The sequence below is a fragment of the Pseudoliparis swirei genome, chromosome 3 (genome assembly GCF_029220125.1).
Source record: "Pseudoliparis swirei isolate HS2019 ecotype Mariana Trench chromosome 3, NWPU_hadal_v1, whole genome shotgun sequence".
Lineage (NCBI taxonomy): Eukaryota > Metazoa > Chordata > Actinopteri > Perciformes > Liparidae > Pseudoliparis > Pseudoliparis swirei.
Genome location: NC_079390.1, coordinates 3,722,625 through 3,741,812, shown reverse-complemented (window position 1 = coordinate 3,741,812; position 19,188 = coordinate 3,722,625). Strand labels below are relative to the sequence as shown.

Here is a 19,188-nt window from a genome sequence, read left to right as displayed (position 1 = left end):
TCCACAGCGTTCAGTTGCATCTGTTTTCATCAGCCGAGTTGTTTGTAATTCATTGTTTCTTGTCTCGCTCCAAAAACTAAAGAACTAACTTGTCCATTTAGGAGCTGTTTTTGATTATTTTACATGGTTTTCATGAGCAGATTAAATGTGTCCAGTCCGTTGATTAAGATCTTTTCGTTTTGATCAGAAAACAATATTTTGTATCAACTTCTGTTTCAAAGAATAGAGCTTTTTTTTTTTTTACTAAGCCTTAACGGCGGAGTGACACTTCCACTACTGTGCGGCAGGGGGCGCTGTGGGCAGATTTAAAGGCGGTTGTCACCGGTCGCACCACAGAAGAAGAGCGCTTTGTTGGAGAAAGGCTAGGTTCGCGGCTCGCAAGTTTTAGCTCGTGTTAATTTGATTATTGCTGCATCCACCCGGAAGGATTGCATCTATACATTCACCTGCATATTTATTCATTAATTCGCCGGCTACATATTTTATCCAGTAATCCATCCAGGCGCCATCTTAACGTCTGCTCCACCGCCAGCCAGCGTGCTAACTTCCTTAGCTAGCTGTTATTGTTAGCTAGTTTTGTGCTAATATGTCTGGCGGAGGTGTAGTCCGGGGACCGGCGGGCAGTAACGACTGTCGCATATACGTGGGGAATCTTCCCCCCGATATCCGCTCAAAGGACGTCGAAGATTTGTTCTACAAATACGGAGCTATTCGCGATATTGATCTGAAAAACCGAAGAGGAGGACCACCGTTCGCCTTCGTGCAGTTCGAGGACCCGAGGTGAGCCGCATTCTCCCGCCACGTCGCGAGGTCCGCGCAGCTAAGCTGCACGTGTTCCGAAGGATACCTGGAGGAAACGCGCCGCCGTGGGGCCCGTAGTCCCAGTCACCGGTTTATTAGGTTCAACCTGCAACACATCATCCATTCACGAATGCTATATTTATTAAAACCGTTCCCGAGTAGCGACGTTATTGAACAATTTGCGTGGTCATTTTGGAGGCAGTGTGTGGCGTTATTGGCTATCGGATTATACAGAGAGGCGTTTCGGGTATTTAGTCTAATCTAAGGTAATTTACAGCATGCATTTAGCGAACACATGGCGTTTACCATAAATAAAAAAAAAATTCGTATTTGCATACAAGTGCGCGATGGATCGGTTGCAACCAAACTTGCTTTTTCTAAATTATATTCAACCTGCTCCACCAAGTTTTTCGTAAAAGCAAAGGTGTAATTTTGGTAATTTAAATCTGCAACTAGTGGAGGGTAATACGGGCTATACCCACTTTATCTGGTGGTTTTATATAATACCTTCTCGATAACGTGCACATGTAGTCGGATCAACGACCACTGGCTGCAATGGATAATTGTTTAGTTAATCGACTAAAAAAATATGTGTTCAATTCATTCTTTAAACTCTCTTTCCAGCTTTTGAAAACGTAAAAATGGCTGCCTTTCCTTGTTTGGCATTGTTGTACATTGAATGCCTTTGTGGTCGGACAAAACGAGTCTTAAAGTACCGGGAACCCTATTATCTGATGTTTTATAGAATAAATTACTCATGTCTAATTAAAGACATGTATTGAGACATAAATTGACAGTATATTCGTTATTAATAATGTAATACATTAACAATGTATCCTAAAATTAATGCTATATATGCCAAATACTAATTGATGGATGACTAAAATATTTCCTCGACACAAATAATTATTTTAAAAACTACTTCACAAAACAATTCTTAGTTCCACTTAACTCGGATTTGTTTTTCAAAGTACAATTAAACACCGTCTTTACATTAAGTCATCGTTTTTGGGAGACGTATGAGGCCACAAATGAGTTGTCTTGATGCAAAGAAAATGAAGGGGGTTATCAACTGCAGCACATTATATGCTCGTGCCCATAAAATAACTTCTTTTTACAATCGACACTTGAAATGATGAAGGCACTTGCGAATGATGACAAGAATAAATATGAAAAATTTAAATCATGCCATCTAAAATAAAAAGGCAATCTTGATTTGAATATGTTCCACATTTGCATAAAAATATATCCCTTTTCAATAAAGAAGCTGCCTGTTGGCATATTAAATTATCAGATAGACCGAGATAAGGAAGGCTACTATGAATCTAGCTAAAAACTCATGTTTCATGTTTTCTTATTTTAAAATCTCAACAACCTAGTTTCACCACCCCAGATTTCCTTCGTCGTGGAATACTCTCTAGTCCTTAACTGAAAATGTTCTTTGTGAATTTATGATTTAAAGTTTGCTGAGTTTAAACCATCTGCTTTCACAGGGATTCTGAGGATGCTGTCTACGGGCGTGATGGTTATGACTACGATGGCTACCGCTTGCGCGTCGAGTTTCCTAGAAGTGGACGAGGAGGAGGAGGAGGAGGAGGAGGTGGCGGCGGAGGGGGAGGAGGTGGTGGAGGCGGCGGCGGTGGAGGCGGTGGACCGATGGGACCGCAGAGCAGAAGGCATGGCCCCCCCTCTCGACGCTCAGAGTACAGGGTTCTTGTGTCAGGTGAGCGACGTGTTGCACTGTTTCTCTTGACCAAACTGTCTGGATGGACGCACGAGTCTCACGCCACCTTCTCCTGTCAGGTCTTCCATCCAGTGGAAGCTGGCAGGACCTTAAGGATCACATGCGCGAGGCAGGTGATGTATGTTATGCTGATGTGTACCGTGATGGCACCGGGGTAGTTGAGTTTGTACGCAAAGAAGACATGTCCTACGCTGTCCGTCAATTGGACAACACCAAGTTTCGGTCTCATGAGGTACGTATGGGGTTGCAGCCTCAGGATAACTTAATAAGGAATGGCTGTTGGACTACGTTTTGGAATTCAAAAGTGTTCTCAAATGAAGAAAGCAGGAGGAAAAGTGGAAATGACTGGGCAGTAAGTAAATGCCAGCGTTACGTTTAAATGGTTCTTCAATGTTGCTTTGTGTCATAATTGTATGCCTGTCTCTCGTGTAATGAGGATAACTTATGGTAAGAATATTCTTGGCTTATTTATTATATTTTGGTTAGTTGTACATTGATATATTTTGGTCCAAGTGAAGACTTGACCATCTAGTGCAGGTGTTCTCAAGCCTCTGTAATGTGATGCCCACTTCTGATTGTTAAAATGAAAGGGAAAAATATAGAAATTGGCACCAAAAAAAAGTGGGGCAAATGTATTGTTTGAATTACTGTTTTGTTATTTATGTGGATTCTTGAGCACATTGCGAACTCTGTAAATTTCCCCTTAAATAATTCATCCATCCATATGAAAGTACCCCACTGGTGGGCCACAGAGGTCCAATTTGGGTATATAAACTTATACATGATAATTGATGCTTAGGTGCGTGTGTGTGTGTGTGTGCGCGTGTGTGTGTTTAGGGAGAGACTGCCTACATTCATGTCAAGGTGGACGGTCCTCGCAGCCCGAGCTACGGCCGCTCCCGCTCTCGTAGCCGGAGCCGTAGCAGGAGCAGGAGCCGTAGTCGTAGCCGCAGCCCGAGTCCGAGCCAAAGCCTAATCAAGTGTGGGTCACGTCGCAGCAGAGGGTCTCCACGTTACTCTCCCCGCCGCTCCCGCTCCCGCACCTAGAGCCGCCATAGCTAACGCAATGGCGTGACTCCAGAGCCAGAGGAAGTCTTCACGTCGCTCAACAAATCCTGTATAGTCATAACGGATCATCTCATGATACCTGTTTACACTGTCTTCTTGTGTATCCTTGTTCCCCCCCCCCCCCACTTTTTGTTGCAGTTTTCTTATTACAATATTTTTTGTCCACGGACCCATTTCTTCCTTTTCCCTTTCTCACCCATCAGTTTTCTGACCCGTCACTCCTACCTACACCTTTCTTCTGCTTGTCTTTGTACGCTTTGTTTTGAAGATTTAACTTCTTTAAAGCATATACTGCTGTCCTTTTGACCCTCTTGTGTGTCTCTCTGTAGAGTTCAGAGGAACAGGATAGGATGGGAACAGAGGAAACAGTTCATATTAAGATAAACAGGAGGAGGAGTCAAATATGGCACCAATGGTATGATGGCTGTGCCTTGTCAACTGTGAAATCTGCATTATACGGCTGTTTGGTTTTTTTAACATGCACTTGTCAATAGAGTGCTGCTGTTTAATGTTTTCAGTTGTAACAACAAGTTCTGTATACCACTTTGTATTTGGAGACTCAAAACTTGTGTTTTTTTGCTCGTCTCCATCTTTTAAGTCTCCAAAGTAAATATTAGTAGTTTTGGGAATGATTATATAGGGCGTTCCCTGTTTTTCATGAAGTAAACTCCCTCGTAGATGCATTTATTGACATTTTTATTTTGGTATTTTCTGAAGGTGTGATTCTAACTTGCCTCCTTCTCTTTGGTTCTGCTGGTATTCTGAAGGTTTGGACTGGGCTCATTGACCCCCCATTCCGGAGCCGGATCAGGATCAGAGCAGGATTAGGATTAGGCTTCAGGATGGATACATGGATCAGGAGCATGGGAGCATTTTACCGGGAGATGATCCTGACCCCTGGCCCTGTCCACATAACCCCATCAAACCGGAAATAGGGAAATATTCAAACAGAATTGGCTTTCAAATAATCCAAATTACTTCCTTTTTTTTTCTCTCCTCCATTTTGTGTGGGACCTCAAAGACACAATTACTGGCGGCACTGTGACGAGCGGTTATTTTCGGATTTTTGTTTTTCAAAATTATAACAAAAGAAGAGCTCAGCTCAAACCCAGGAGGAGGGCTGGGAGGTGCAGGATGGATCCACACGCTTAAGGAAAGTGGTAAATAGTGAGTGACCATTAACAGCGGAGTAGGGAGGGAAGAGGGAGGACTAGGACGCGACAAGGGAATGTGACCTTAATGTGGTTTGTATCTTTTTCTTAGGTCAGTCTTTTGCTGCAAAGGATGATTTGATTGATTTTCTTAAGTATAATCTCCAGTATCCTGAAGCTTTATTCTCTTTTAATAAAAATTTCAATAACAGGTTAAGTGTTTGTGTTTTTTCCTTCCCACTATGTCAAATATCACAACGGTAGGGCGCATTAATACTCGTGCATTTGTGTTTGAGGTGGTTCAACATCGTCTATGTGATGCCGACTATTTTTGGACGACTTGATTTCAGTGTTATATAATATTTCTACCAGTGCTAGTTAATGTGTTTGATTTTTTTAAAGTTCAATATTTCCCTCTGAAATGTAGTGAGCTATGAGATCAAATTGAAGCATGGGAGCGTATGACTTGCAGAGGAAACTACAAATAGTGGAAAACTAAATTGGCTATTGGATAAAAGAAAATGTTTGTTTTTGTGTGGGACCTCACAGATGCGTGATTGTTTTTTTTGTGAGATTTACATTAAAATAATGGTACGCTCAAAACCAGGAGAGGGGCTGGGAGGTACATCTATGATCCAAGCACAATAAAGAATGAATAGATCTAATAATGATTGAAAGAGAGAACTGTGAGACGATATTCAATAAAAGCTTAATTTAAACTTTCACATTTGGCCATTGTGTTATTTTTTCTTTTAATGTTCCGTCCATTTAATGGGGTAGTGAAACCAAGTAAAGAACACAACATTAAAGATGATAAACGGCTTCAGACTTATGTGAATTTGTGTTATATATGTACTATCCTCTTTTGTATAGTTCTGTGCGTTTGTATATGAATGGACACTAACAGGAAAGATGATTCCACTTTTTCAGGGGCGTGGTTTCTATTTGTCACCAAAAATTATTGAAAAACAGCTAGGTCTGCTTGGTGAGCATTACAGCACAGGACAATCCCAAATATTAAATATTAATGCATAAAGTGGAAACTGTATGCTATTTATGCTAATTGTTCCATTACTATCTTTACTTCCATTCTAATTGTATACTTAAGCCTTGATCCCTGAAGTATATAGGCCTTGAATACTAATGAGCCGCCATGATAAGAGCCGTTCAAATTATTTAAATGCTAAAGAGAGGTTATTCAATGTTTCCTTGCTTAGCTCCTTGAGCGTCCGACACACTGGGCCTTCCTTTACAGAAAAGAAGATAATCCCCCCCCCACACACGCACACAATTCCTTGCTGCGGCCATATTTAACGTGACGCATCATTTGTGCCTTTTTTATATTTTTATTTTGCACAGGCAATTATTGTCATAAACTAATGGGATTCATGTTGATGTTGAATAAACAGCGACAACCCTTTCTATTAATTTGTATATGCATTATTTACAAACATGTAACAAATAAGAAATAGTATATTATTAATGCACAAAGGAAATATTGACATTGAACATTTTTATTGCTATTGCACGAGCGAATTGTTTAATTTCCACTGAAGCAGCGTTTATTTATGCTGCATGCATCAGAACTACAGATCTATGGCGTCGTGGTTATTGTTGTAGTCCGTTGTGGTCTCGCCGTGGCGTCAGTGACGTCAGCCGTTGCAGCGTATTTTAGGTTATTTAAAGCGTAGTCGAGTCTCTAAGCTCTATTTCCTTATTCCTCATGAATTCCCCTTCCCATCTTTCCCATTTCCCTGTGACGTTTTCACTCGAGGTCAAGTAAAAGTGTTTAGGATTAGTCGTTAGGAAGCCATTTGTTTTGACTTTTCGACCGCAGCCATCCGACTGTAAGGAGGGGGATGAGTTTGAACGCAGTGCATTCTGGGAGGAAATAAGATGCCGGCAGTGTCCGCGAGTAAAAAACGCTGTCACCAGGGTGGAGGCTTCCCTCCAGCCAATCAGCGAGGGGACGCGATGTGGAGGGCGGAGTCAAAGACGCACGCTTTCTTAGGATAAATGAACAGAAAAACTGTGCAGCTGCCTGTAACGTACAACTCTTGACAATTTAACTTCGCTGAGAGACGGTAAGTGTTAGCCGCCACCGTGAGCGCGCGCGGCGCCTCGCTTGTTTATTATGCAACCTGTGTATTGTTAGCAGGGGAAAGTGAAGACTGATGCTTCCTTGGCTCTGCATGCTAATCTTGCATGAGCCTCTTGTGTTTTTCCCTGAAAAGCTGTATGAATGCGCCCTCCACTTTCTTTACATGGATGTTTGTCAACCTCACAAATTGTGTTGGAATCAAATTGTGGCTGACTGTGCATAAATAGTTATTGCTTACTTTACAAGCTGCAGTAAATCAAAAGTTATACTGCTGCTGTATAGGGCAGGTACAGATATGTAGGCTAGCGTTATATATTGTCAGCAACCTTTTATTACGTGTGTCGAATTTATTTTTTATATATAAATTCTTTGTATTTTTATTCATATAATATTACACAATAATTGTATGTATATATATATTTTAATTTATAGAAATACATACAACAAATAATTGTTTTTTTATATATATGTGTGTGTATATATAATATATATAAATTAATATATTATATATATATATATACAATTATTTGTGTATTATATAAATAAAAATCCTAAAAATGTATATTTAAAAAATAAATTCTCTCCAGAATAACTGTCATTGTAGTCTACAAGTGAGGGGATAAAGGTTTTTACCTCAGTTATCGAGAAGACTTTATGATCCTGCTTTACAAGGCCTCATATCCAATTAATTGGATTGGCAAGATGGGTTCTCATCTAACTGTGAATTATGAATCATGAAATCCTAATATGTATATGCCTAAATACAGCTATATTGACTGGCATTGGAATAACAAGAATCACCATTTGCACTGGAACTTGTAAGAACTATGTGGAAAATGTCAACTAATTTAGTTTTTCTCCCTTGCAGTCAAACTGCCAAAATGACTGAGAAGAAGGCAGTGATAAAGAATGCAGACATGTCTGATGAGATGCAGCAGGATGCTGTGGACTGTGCCATGCAGGCTATGGAAAAGTACAACATTGAAAAGGATATCGCTGCCTTCGTCAAAAAGGTACCTCAGATTAATATTAAATGAGTAGTTCAAAGATGCAACGTGTGAAACCTGTTGTGAATGGCCTTTTATCCATGATATGCTAATCATTAAAATTATTATTGTCTCTCCCACAGGAATTTGACAAGAAGTACAACCCCACATGGCATTGCATCGTTGGGAGAAACTTTGGCAGCTACGTGACGCATGAGACGAAGCATTTCATCTACTTCTACCTGGGCCAGGTGGCCATTCTACTGTTCAAGTCGGGCTGAAATCCAAACATGCCCCTCCCCCTCCCCTGAAAACTACTTTTAATTCAGCCCGTAATACTACTTCTGTGCCACTGTTCATTTGCAACCACCTTTCTGCAGAAATGCCTACCTCATGGTTTCATGTTGGCTTCATTTGATCATAGAAAATGTCAATTTATAACTATGCTCCATTCCAGCACCCAATCAGTGTTTTTGCATCTGCCAGTCTTGTGACTGATGATTTCTGTATTATTATTTTTGCTGTGCATAGATGTGTGGACCTTGTACATTGTTTCATATGGATATGTTGTATAATAACTTATTTTTCATGGAATTAAAATGAGCAACGGAGTTTTTGTTTAAATGCCTTTTTTTAATTTCCAGTGTTGACTGAGATTGACTATAAATTCCAAGACTTGCAATTAATAAAGAACTACACGCCAAGAGAATGAAGGTTTTCTACATGCTTTAACATTCCTGTTTCCACTTCAGTTGTGAATCTTTACAATGTTAGTGCTGTATATCTCTGGAATGTAATTTAGTGTGCAGTTTGGTATTGTACAATTTTCAACATGTTGAGCACAAAACGACTGACGCAGTAAATTTGTTTAAAATGTTTACGTGTGCCTTTTTTAATTTGCTTCACTTGCATGTACTATTCGATAAAGTCTTGACCTTATCACATTATCGTGACCCTTGATACACACTTAAGTTCTTTGAGGCTACATTCTTATACTCTACTTAATTTTGATGGAAGTATTGTACTCTACTACAGCTAGTTGACATCCACATCTCTGATTCCAAGAACTGATGTACTGTTGAAGGTTAAACTACCTAACTGACCACAAAGGAGTTAGAATTTGTGCCACCGTGATCAGCTGCAACATTCAAATGCAACGGACATTAAATTATTTTATTGTTTATAGATCTAGAGGTATACAGCGTGGACCAATTCCCATGTGTCATTAAACTGCAAAATCATTAAGAAAAAAAAAATAGAAGATCCTAATATTACATAGCTATGGTTTTGATTTGAATATCTTAAAATTTTTTAGTGTGGGCCTTTTTCTTTTATTCTTTTGAGCATTGAATAATAGTGGAATTAGTTTTATGTCGTCATCGGTTTGTTCAGGAGACGATGTTCCTGTTTTACACACTAGGGGGCAGCACTCAGCCCGACATTTCGATGTCGCGCTTAAAACAACAACCGAGCACCACCGAACAAGTGAAACACTTCCTGGATCAAAACATGATGGCGGCTCATATCGGCTCGTCGGCTCCGGTCTCCACGAGCCGGAGCGATGGTCCCGTTTTCCCCCCGGTGTCTCTGTCCGCGGAGGCCGCCCCGTTCACGCCGCTCGCGGCGGACAGTTGGCGTCTCGGCGGCTCGTCGCCGGACGTCGAGACGCAGTTTTCCCGCTGCGCCGCGAAGCTCAGAGCCCTGCGAGCGGACTCGAGTCAGCTGAGAGAGCAGCTCAACCTGTTGTTGGACCAGCTTCTGTCAGAAAACTACAACAAAACCCTGGAACCCAATATCAACATCCGACCAGAGGTAACTCACGGATTCAACGTGACTTGTTTTACTCGAATGCAGTCGTGTTGTTGCCTAGCAACTAGCCAGCGTCACCATTCCCACGTTATAAGCAACGCGGTTTGCTCGCACCCCAGCAAAAAACCTGTGTTACAATTCCTAAATGTTATGTTTCTTCTCATTAATCAAATAAATGAACATCTTGAGGAGTCTTTGCTTTCGCGTAGTGACATTCTTGGTTCGTTTCCTCCCATTTCAGGACATGTGCAGTGTGCTGAAACATGTCAGCTCTCTTGTGCCACTGAGTCAGGAGCATTTGGTCATCAAACTGTGCCAGCTAGTACATCATCTACTCAATCAGCTAAAGGTAATCACTAACATTTACAGGGTTCGTACGGTCATGGAAAACCTGGAAAAGTCATGGAATTTTGAAATGGTCATTTCCAGGCCTGGAAAAGTCATGGAAAAAACTTTAATCATTAAAGTTTTGGAAAAGTCATGGATATTTGTTGTAATCACATGTTCATTTACGCCGAGTTTGAAATAATTAATATGATTTTTAAAGAAAGACGCTCAAAATATAATCCGGCGTACGCTCTCAATACGCAACATTTTCTACATTTTTCATGTTTATACCGAGATTTCAGTTTGGTCATGGAAATTTGCTTTAAAGTCATGGAAAAGTCATGGAAATCCATTGGTCAAAATGTGTAAGAACCCTGCATTTAGTAATAGCAGTATTGTAACAGTACTGTGCACATACTGTATATTCATGTCCTGACTAAGTATGTTGTACTTTCCCCCCCTTGCTTTCTCTTGTTGCTGTTTTTTAAGGTAATAATGGACGAGCGGACGCTGGGTGTATTATTAAACTATACCGTCGGTGCGCTCAAAGTGTGCAGTACGTGGACACATTCAGATGTCCTCCTGGCGCTCTCCACTATAGTGTACGGGAATGGAACTCAGTGCCACCAGGTAGGACATTGTACACATTTTGTGGAAGTGTATGGTAACCGCTGAGTATTTCCATCACAATTGATCTCATTCATAGCACCTCCGTGAGCTGCTGGGTGAAGACGGAGTCCTCCTGCGGTATAGTTCTCCATCACAGCCTAACGTGGAGTTACGCCGCGTCGCTCTCACCTGTATGGCCAACATCTGTCTCAGGTCGGCCTTTTTAACAGCCTGTACGTTTAGACGATGCATTTAGGTCTGTGAGTACGTGCGCCCAGCTTGTAGAGATTATCCTATGGCAGAAACTGTTATCTTGATTGCCATCTTTTAGCTAAACGTTCACTCTTCTTGGGACTATAATCAATATTTTAGCTTGAACAGTGTATCAAATGCAAATTCTTTTGGTATGTAGTTTGGATACGGCAGGCAGCTGTTTTCAGCACATTGTATGCGATATCTCTCCAGCAACAAACCGTTCACACACAGCCTAAAACTAATTGATGAACATAGTGGAGCATTTAGCAGCTAAAGAGTCAGATATATTTACTGTGCGAGGAGTTGTTAAATATAAACAACGGAGCTAAAAGAGAGTGAGCATTGGACTGTCATCTAGGGAGAGCACAACTTATTAAGTTATTGCAGTTTTAAACTCGTGGCTGTAATTGTTTCTGGATTGTTTCCCTCCAGGATCCCTGGTCAGGCACCTTTGGATGATCAATACAGAAGTGTATCTTTTCGGGTCTTCCTGAAATCAGTGCACTCGCCCAAACCTCCCGACACCGATGAGCTCTTCTATTGCACGGTACGGATTATTTGTTAGTTTTAAACATTTCAATGAAGGGTGGGGGGGGGGGGCACATTTATTCATAGTTGACCCATGTCTGCCTTTATGTCCTTGGTGCAGGTGATCCAGGCAGCACTGAAGGGACTTCAATGTTGTCTCTCAGGTGGAAAATGGAAATTTGTTGGAGAGGACCTGGGGTCTATACTGGCCGCTCTTAAGGTGGGAAATTGCAGGTTTTTCTATCGCTGTATCATTTTCTGTTTGTATTGAATAATTACTGGAGACTTGTGTTTGCAGAGGCTCATGTTCCAGGGAACTCCAGGTGTGAATGTCGAGTGGCCATCTGTTCTTTACCCGACACCTCTTCCTCAGTACGAGGGTATCCCTGCCCCAAAACCCGCCGATACACCACAATCCTCAGAACCACCAAAAGATGCTGCTGGGTCAGGCAAAATCTCAGGGGTAAGGCGAGCCTTCATTTATTTAGGGACGCGCTCTAATAAGGGCCTCTTCAAAGGTCGTGATTTTGGTAGAAATGTTTCATGTTTCTCTCCTCCAGAATAAAAAGAGGAAGTCCAGGGGAAAAGAGAAGAAAGCGAGCTCTGAGGAGAGCCGAGTGGACGACGAAGAGGACGTTGGCTGTGAGACGGTGCCTTCACCTCAGAAAGGAGGGGGAAGAGAGGGAGGCAGAGGGGAGGGAGAGTCCTCGTCCAAAGCGTCTGGCCCGTCTCTCTACCCTTCCTGGAAAAAATCCAGTTCTGACTCAGAGTTCTCCGACCCAGAAGGCAGCGCACAGAGCAAATTAAGGTAAAGAAATGTCCATCCATGTCACCCACGCCTAAAGATGTTTGAAAAAGCCCTCAAATGAGCTTTTTTTAACCCTTGTGTTGCCTTCGGGTCAATTTGACCCGATTCAATGTTTCACCCTCCTGTCGCCTTCGGGTCAATATGACCCGATTCAATGTTTAACCCTCCTGTTACCTTTATATTTACTAACATATTTTACCCTTGAGGTCAATATGACCGCAGCTATTAAAATCTCCAGAAAATTATTAGAATTAATATTGTTTTCCAAGTTTAAGTGTGAAGTACTTTATGTTTGTTTGTTGACTCCCGAAAGAACACCGACATTAAACATTGAATCGGGTCAAATTGACCCGAAGGCGACAGGAGGGTTAAATATTGAATCGGGTCAAAATGACCCGAAGGCAACACAAGGGTTAAAGGGTTATGCATTTGGATGGATACGTAAACTTCTCTTTCCTCCCGACACTGCTTAAAAAAAAAAAAAAAGGTGAGAAGTCATACTGCGTCATTTCTCTCCTCAGGCTTTACAACGGTCGTATACGCCAGGGAGCTCTGCACTGTCTGCTCGCGGTGGTGAAAGGTCTCGAGAAGAGGACTCTGTACGGCTACTGGTCCTCCTTGATCCCAGACACTCCCATTGGGGGCCCGCCGCCTCTCACACTCATCACAATCATACTAAAGGACCCCTCGCCAAAGGTACAACTCGCCCTCACACGTCGCAGCGCTCCTCGCCGCGTGCGACCGTGGCAACGAGCTCGTCCCTCTCCTCCACCAGGTGCGCGCGTGTGCGCTTCAGGTGTTGTCGGCCATTCTGGACGGCTCCCGTCAGTTTCTGGCCGTGGCCGAAGATACGGGCGCCCCTCGGAAATCCTACACGCCGTTCTCCTTCGTGCTGGCGGCTGCCGTCAGAGAGCTGCACCGCGCTCTCACTCTGGCTCTGCTGGCCGAGACCTCCCACCAGACGCTCACGCAGGTCATAAAGGTACGATGACGTGCACGGCTGTCCTCTTGTCGCGTGAAGTGTAAAGGTCCGAGCTGTATTTCACACCGGTGGCATCCAAACTCGCCCTCAAGACCTCGGCATCGACGAGTTCTGCCGAGCATGAATGTACAGCTCGTGTCAAAGTCACGTTAACCCTGGAGCGTATTTTTGACAACCTGCACACGTGTAGTTGGATATCTGGAAGCACTGGGATTGGACGACTAATGGAACTGGTTTTAACAACGTATCTCCCCCTTTCCTGTCTCGTAGTGTCTGGCCCACCTGGTGGCGAACGCTCCCTACCACCGCCTCCGACCCGGGCTGCTCAGCCCGCTGTGGAAGCAGATGCGTCCCTATGTGCGCCACAGAGGTCCGTATTCATGAATGCATTCAGATCTTCCTCTTCTTCACCTTCTGCTTCTTCTCCTCCTTCTTCTTCCTACTACTACTAAAGCAGCTCAAAGTGCAATATTAATACTGTGAAAGTATCAAAATGCTCAATCCATGGAAAATTCCTCATAGTCCGTATTCAGAAACTGTGACTTTAAATCAGGATTGTAAACAATTTCTCAGTTGTTTTTTTTACATTAAAGCATATGAACATTTATCCACAACACAAATCTGAACCTCAAGATGAGCATGCCTCATTTTCAAAAGTCCCGGTTTGTAAAACGACAGGCGTCTTTTTTTAATATATCTTCTCTCTGTCTTTCAGATGTAAATGTCCGCGTGTCCGTCCTGACGCTTTACGGGGCTCTGGTGACAACTCGGGCTCCTCTCCCGGAGATCCAGCTCCTTCTACGGCAACCCGAGAGCGCCGGCGCCGGCTCGTTCACGCCACAGGACTCAGTTCTCAGCTGGAGACAAAGAGACGGAGAGGCTACTCCCCCCACGCCGGTGAACCCCCCCCAGCGCGGCTCCCAGGCGCACTCCCCTCACGCTCTTCGCACACCGGAGGAGCTGGACAGCGCCCCGCCGTGGCTGCTGCAGCTGTGCATGTCGCTGGTGACGCAGCCGAGAGACGACCAATCGGACGGCGAGGGGGCGGGAGCGGCGGGGGGCAGTGCTGCTTTAGAGCCTTCCCCTGTCCGACTGGAAGCGCTACAGGTAACGAGACGAGACGCAGAGCGACGAAACACGGCCCCAAACACAGGGGGGTTGTCCTTTTTAATACGTGTGTCCTGTGTGTTTCAGGTCATGTCCTACCTGGTGCGTGGCTACTTCTCTCTCGCACAAGCGTGCCTCTCTGAGATCGGGCAAGTCAGCGCTCGCTGCCTCGGGGAGACGGAGCCCTCCGTACAGCTGCACGGGGCGAAGGTAACGCCCTCTGGGTTCTCTTACTCCACCTGCAAATGACTTCCACGTTTCCGCGTCTCTCTTTTCTGTTTTCTGCACCTCCGTCAAGACTCAGCACTACAGATGGTGTATACATGACTTTGGTATCTTAAATGACACATTGAGACAGAGAGAGATCTGTGCACTGAGATCTAAGTCATTGTCTTTCTTGTAGCTGCTAGAGGAGTTGGGGATGGTGATAATCCAGCAGTACAGAGCAGAGAACAACATGCCTGAGAGCTCGAGGGTCCCCATGAGCCAAGTAAGTACAAACCGTCTTAATACTGCTTTTACTTTCTTGAGGGTGCGCCTGTGTTGGATTGTTCCTCGTGTCCTATTGCTGTTTGTTATCCTTGTTTAATTTCTGAAAACATTAATCCAAGAAAGAGCGTGAATATTCGATGTCCTGTTTTACGACATCCCCCAAATAGTTGGTTCATATGATTATTGCAACTCTGTGATTTACAAACGTTTCACGTCCATTAACTTGTGCACGATACAGGTGGTTCTGTTTTGGTCGGACGTGTTGAGCGGTCCCCTGAACGCAGCGCTGCAGAGCGAGCAGCACCCCACGCTGCAGACGAGCGCCTGCGACACGCTGTCCTCCATTCTGCCGCAGGCCTTCGCACAGCTGCCGGTGAGTTCCTCTTGGATTGTTCCGACGCGGCTGACGCCGAGCGTCGTGAATCCGTAGGTGTGATGTTTGGCTTTTTCTTTTTTAAGGACAAGACCCAGATGATGTGCATCACTGTGCTGCTGGGCCTGACCTACAGTGAGAACTATCTGGTGAAGACGGCGGCCGTCAGGGCTCTGGGAGTCTACATCCTGTTCCCCTGTCTGAGAGAGGTACGGACATCCGAGGCCCCGCTGAGCGCCACGACGCACGCGTCTGACCCTCGAGGATCCGTTGAACCGGCTGCGATTTTCTCTTTCCCAGGATGTGATGTTCGTGGCGGATACGGCGAACACGATCCTCGCCGCCCTCGATGATCGGTCTCCAAACGTCCGCGCCAAGGCTGCCTGGTCCCTCGGCAACCTCACAGACGCACTTATTGTTAATATGTAAGAAAGCATGCACACAAATGCTTTGGAAAACACTCTGGTTCCATCTTTCATAAGAAATTTAAAGAAAATATATATGAAAAAAATAAAAGCATGGATCTCGGGCTGCAACTAACGATTATTTTAATAATTGATTATCTGTTGATTAATTAATTGGATAAAAAAACTTATATTCCAAAACAGAACTATTTGTGGTTTTATCGCGTCATGAGGCGGCGGCGACACAACGAAACGATAATGAATTTCATTATCGATTTATGCCAACTATTTTAATAATCAATTTTCATCGATTTCATCGATTCTTTGTTGCAGCCCGACATGGATCTTTTTTCTTCTTCTCATGTGACAAAAGAGGGTCTTGAGAATAAGAAAAAAAACATTGTTTTGCGAAATGATTTGGATAAAACCAGTAAAATATATTAGAGGATTCAATGTATATATTTAATATTATTTGTGATCCGTTTATCTCCCATCCGCTTATTAGGGAGTGTGTCGGTGTGGATTTCCAAGAAGAGTTATCAGACATGCTGCTTCTCAAGATGTTGCAGTCAGCGACCCGAGCATCAGCCGACAAAGACCGAGTGAGCGCTCCCTCTCTCTCTCTCACTCACTCACTCACTCACGCACACAAACAGAAAGGCACAGGCTCTCTTATTTGTTACGTCTTGCCACATTTTCTTCTGCTAATTACATTTAAAAAGTGTTTGGAATACAAAGAATGCTGTTCAGGCAAAATAGGAAACAACTGATTGTGTGATAATTGTGCAGTATTTGTAATGTGCAACATAATCATGTAAATGAATGCCAACTTTATTAGTATGACTGGTTTGATATATGTGAAGACATCGTTTTCTAGTTTATTTTGTATTGCCTCTCACCTTGCTTTCTCCCATAATCGCCCCCCAGGTGAAGTCCAACGCAGTCCGAGCACTTGGAAATCTGCTTCATTTCCTGCGTGAGAGTCAGCTGACCCGCTCTGCGTTCCAGCGCCCGCTGGAGGACGCGGTCCTCGCTCTGGTTAAAACCGTCCAATCAGAGGCCACCATGAAGGTCAGGTGGAACGCCTGCTACGCTCTGGGAAATGCCTTCAGAAACCCGGCCCTGCCGCTCGGTAAGCGCCTCATTCGATGGTTCTGCACCTGCGTGGCTCTGTGATCGCGCTTCCAACCGGGATTTAAAGAACCGAAGAAGAAGATAAATACGTTGCTCCTGTCTTTTTGTGGAATGTGAAGCTTCAGCCAGAAGTCGGATAGCTTATCCTTACCGAGACAACGAAATGTTGGTTAGCATCTGACCAGAGCAGTATATAAATATACAAAGAAAGTGCAATGCAGATATAATATACAGTGGATATGTATAGATATAGATACACGGTATGTACAGTGGGTACGGAAAGTATTCAGACCCCTTTAAACTGTTCACTCTTTGTTTCATTGCAGCCATTTTCTAAAATCAAAGTTCATTTTATTTCTCATTAATGTTCACCCGGCACCCGATCTTGACAGAAAAAAACAAATGTAGAATTTTTTTGAAATTAATGAGAAATAAAAATAACTTTTTTGATTTTAGCGAATGGCTGCAATGAAACAAAGAGTGAACATTTTAAAGAGGTCTGAATACTTTCCGTACCCGCTGTATACACAGATGCTGTGAGGCTTGGCCAGACACAGTGACTTCCTTGAACCTCCACTCGTTGCCTAGCTGGAGCACATCGTTATTTTGTAAAGGTCAATGTGCCCAACAGTGATCGATCCGAATTAAATTTAGTTTGCATGTCATGGATAAGAAAATAAATTTCTGATTCTTTCTTCCTCGCAGACTCCGCTCCGTGGGCCAGCGACGCGTTCTCCTCCCTCTGCAATGTCGTCAGTTCCTGTAAGAACTTCAAGGTGCGGATCAAGTCCGCCGCCGCTCTGGCGATTCCCGCCGACCGCGGCTGCTACGGGGACTCCGAGCGGTTCGGCTGCGTGTGGCGTTCCCTGGTGAAAGCGCTCGAGAACAGCGAAGACACCAACGACTTCTTCGAGTACCGCTACAGCGACAGCCTGCGGCTCACGCTCTCGCACGCTCTGCTGCACCTGCTCGGCGTCAGCCGGTCGCAGGACATGCCCGCCCTCGAGGCGTCGCTGGCCGGGGACGAGGGGAGGAGCATCAAGGAGCATTTGATCAAATATCTCAGAGCGGAGAAAGGAGGAGGAGGAGGAGGAGGAGAGGGGGCGGAGGGAGAGAAGGAGGCAGGGGGCGACAGTGTTACCCCTCAACAGAGGATAGAAGGTCTGCAGCAGAACCTGGTCAGACTGAAGGAGCTGGAGGCTGAAGGGGAGGGACGGGAGGAGGAGGAGAGGAGTAAAGAGACGGTGCTTGATTTCCTGGAGGATTTGCTCCAGATATGCAAAGAGCCGTAAAGACTCTCGTTTCCAGCTACAGCGCCGGGCTTCAGAAGGTTCCGGAAGGTTTCAGAAACCACCTGAGATCACAAAGAGCTCTGGTTGGACCGTCGGAGGAGAACCTTCGACCGCACACCGACTGGTGACTCGAGGCAAAGATTATTTACAGCTTTGTCGTCATGAGATTTTCAAGATATTTTTAAGTTTGCGGTCCCTATTTTTTTATATTCTTCTATTTTTCTTATTGCACCTTGCACTCAATTATGGATTAACATCTGATATACATGGAGTTAAAATTATATGAGAATATATTATGGGACAAATGTACATCTTGGTATTAATGCTGACTGACTGTTTATTGACTTTCAGTGGAATCACATTCTGAAGAACATGTGTAATTGTATAACAAAGTTTTGCTGTCCAAGTAAATTAAGATATGATATTCATTGTTTTCATGGGAGTTTTGTCTGATTTTCAATGCACAACAATGGGATTAATTAGATTGTTTTGTCACTTGTATACATCTGCCATATGAATAATCCTTATTACCGTTATATTTAATCTAATAACAATTAGCAAACAATCATAATGAGTAATCGTACAGAAGTACTCTTCATTATCTATATGGACACAGCAATAGTGACGCAGTGACAGTGAGAACTTTTACCCAAACGGATGACTATCCGACCTTTTTTTACGGGCGGGGGGGGCCTTGACACGTCCAGGCCCAGGGGCCCGTGGTTTCTTAATCCGTCCATGGTCAGCATGTGTGTGAACCCGTCACAAACAGAACTGACAGCGCTTACTCGCGTGAGTTTACTAGCCCGACTGTTTGTGGTTTAACCCCGTCATACGCGTCGTTGAGGGGGCGTGGCTTATCTCCGTTACTTTGCTCCGTGGAAAAATATTTTCCGCCATCCGCCACGGAATAATTAACCAAGTTTTTCGACGTTATACTTCTTGTGGAAATGCCACACACGTCGTAACATCTAGCGCCCCGGTTTGAATGACTTCCGCATCCAGCGCCACGAGAGCAGCAGCAGCCAATTAGATCCAACAGCGGAGCAGCTCAGCGCTGATTGGCTCTCACAACGCAGCGTTCTGGTTCTGTGCTGTGACGTCGCTACTCGCTAGTGACGTCACGGAGCTTTGATCCAGAGTGTGTAAATAGAGCAGACTCGAGCGCTGTTCTGAGGTCTACTAGAGGATCTGGGAGAGTTCTGGTCACCATGGTA

General features: G+C 44.0%; 3 protein-coding genes across 6 annotated transcripts; all 3 read left to right on the top strand.

Moving 5' to 3' along the window:
* Positions 1-340: 340 nt before the first annotated feature.
* srsf1b (serine and arginine rich splicing factor 1b) lies at positions 341-4,975 on the top strand. Of its 4 annotated transcripts, none has more exons than XR_008831275.1 (5): positions 341-780; positions 2,295-2,524; positions 2,605-2,777; positions 3,383-3,662; positions 3,943-4,975. XR_008831275.1 is itself a non-coding variant. In XM_056411586.1 (4 exons), the coding sequence occupies exons 1-4, from the start codon at positions 587-589 to the stop codon at positions 3,590-3,592; spliced, it is 807 nt and encodes a 268-aa protein (XP_056267561.1). In that variant the 5' UTR covers positions 341-586; the 3' UTR covers positions 3,593-4,975. The 4 variants fall into 4 exon arrangements, 1 of the variants encoding a protein (XP_056267561.1); XR_008831273.1 differs by having other exon boundaries at positions 3,383-4,028; positions 4,381-4,975; XR_008831274.1 differs by having other exon boundaries at positions 3,383-4,780; positions 4,877-4,975.
* A 1,764-nt stretch (positions 4,976-6,739) lies between these two features.
* Positions 6,740-8,729, top strand: dynll2b (dynein, light chain, LC8-type 2b). The gene is made up of 3 exons (XM_056409938.1): positions 6,740-6,848; positions 7,734-7,878; positions 7,995-8,729. The coding sequence occupies exons 2-3, from the start codon at positions 7,747-7,749 to the stop codon at positions 8,130-8,132; spliced, it is 270 nt and encodes an 89-aa protein (XP_056265913.1). The 5' UTR covers positions 6,740-6,848; positions 7,734-7,746; the 3' UTR covers positions 8,133-8,729.
* A 634-nt stretch (positions 8,730-9,363) lies between these two features.
* Positions 9,364-18,399, top strand: heatr6 (HEAT repeat containing 6). The gene is made up of 20 exons (XM_056406465.1): positions 9,364-9,663; positions 9,902-10,009; positions 10,477-10,617; positions 10,694-10,809; positions 11,284-11,398; positions 11,501-11,599; positions 11,678-11,842; positions 11,940-12,187; positions 12,709-12,883; positions 12,963-13,169; positions 13,440-13,539; positions 13,885-14,276; positions 14,364-14,486; positions 14,680-14,766; positions 15,007-15,141; positions 15,228-15,350; positions 15,442-15,566; positions 16,051-16,147; positions 16,473-16,677; positions 17,385-18,399. Exons 1-20 carry the CDS (start codon positions 9,364-9,366, stop codon positions 17,969-17,971), a joined length of 3,648 nt encoding a protein of 1,215 aa, XP_056262440.1. The 3' UTR covers positions 17,972-18,399.
* Positions 18,400-19,188: the final 789 nt, after the last annotated feature.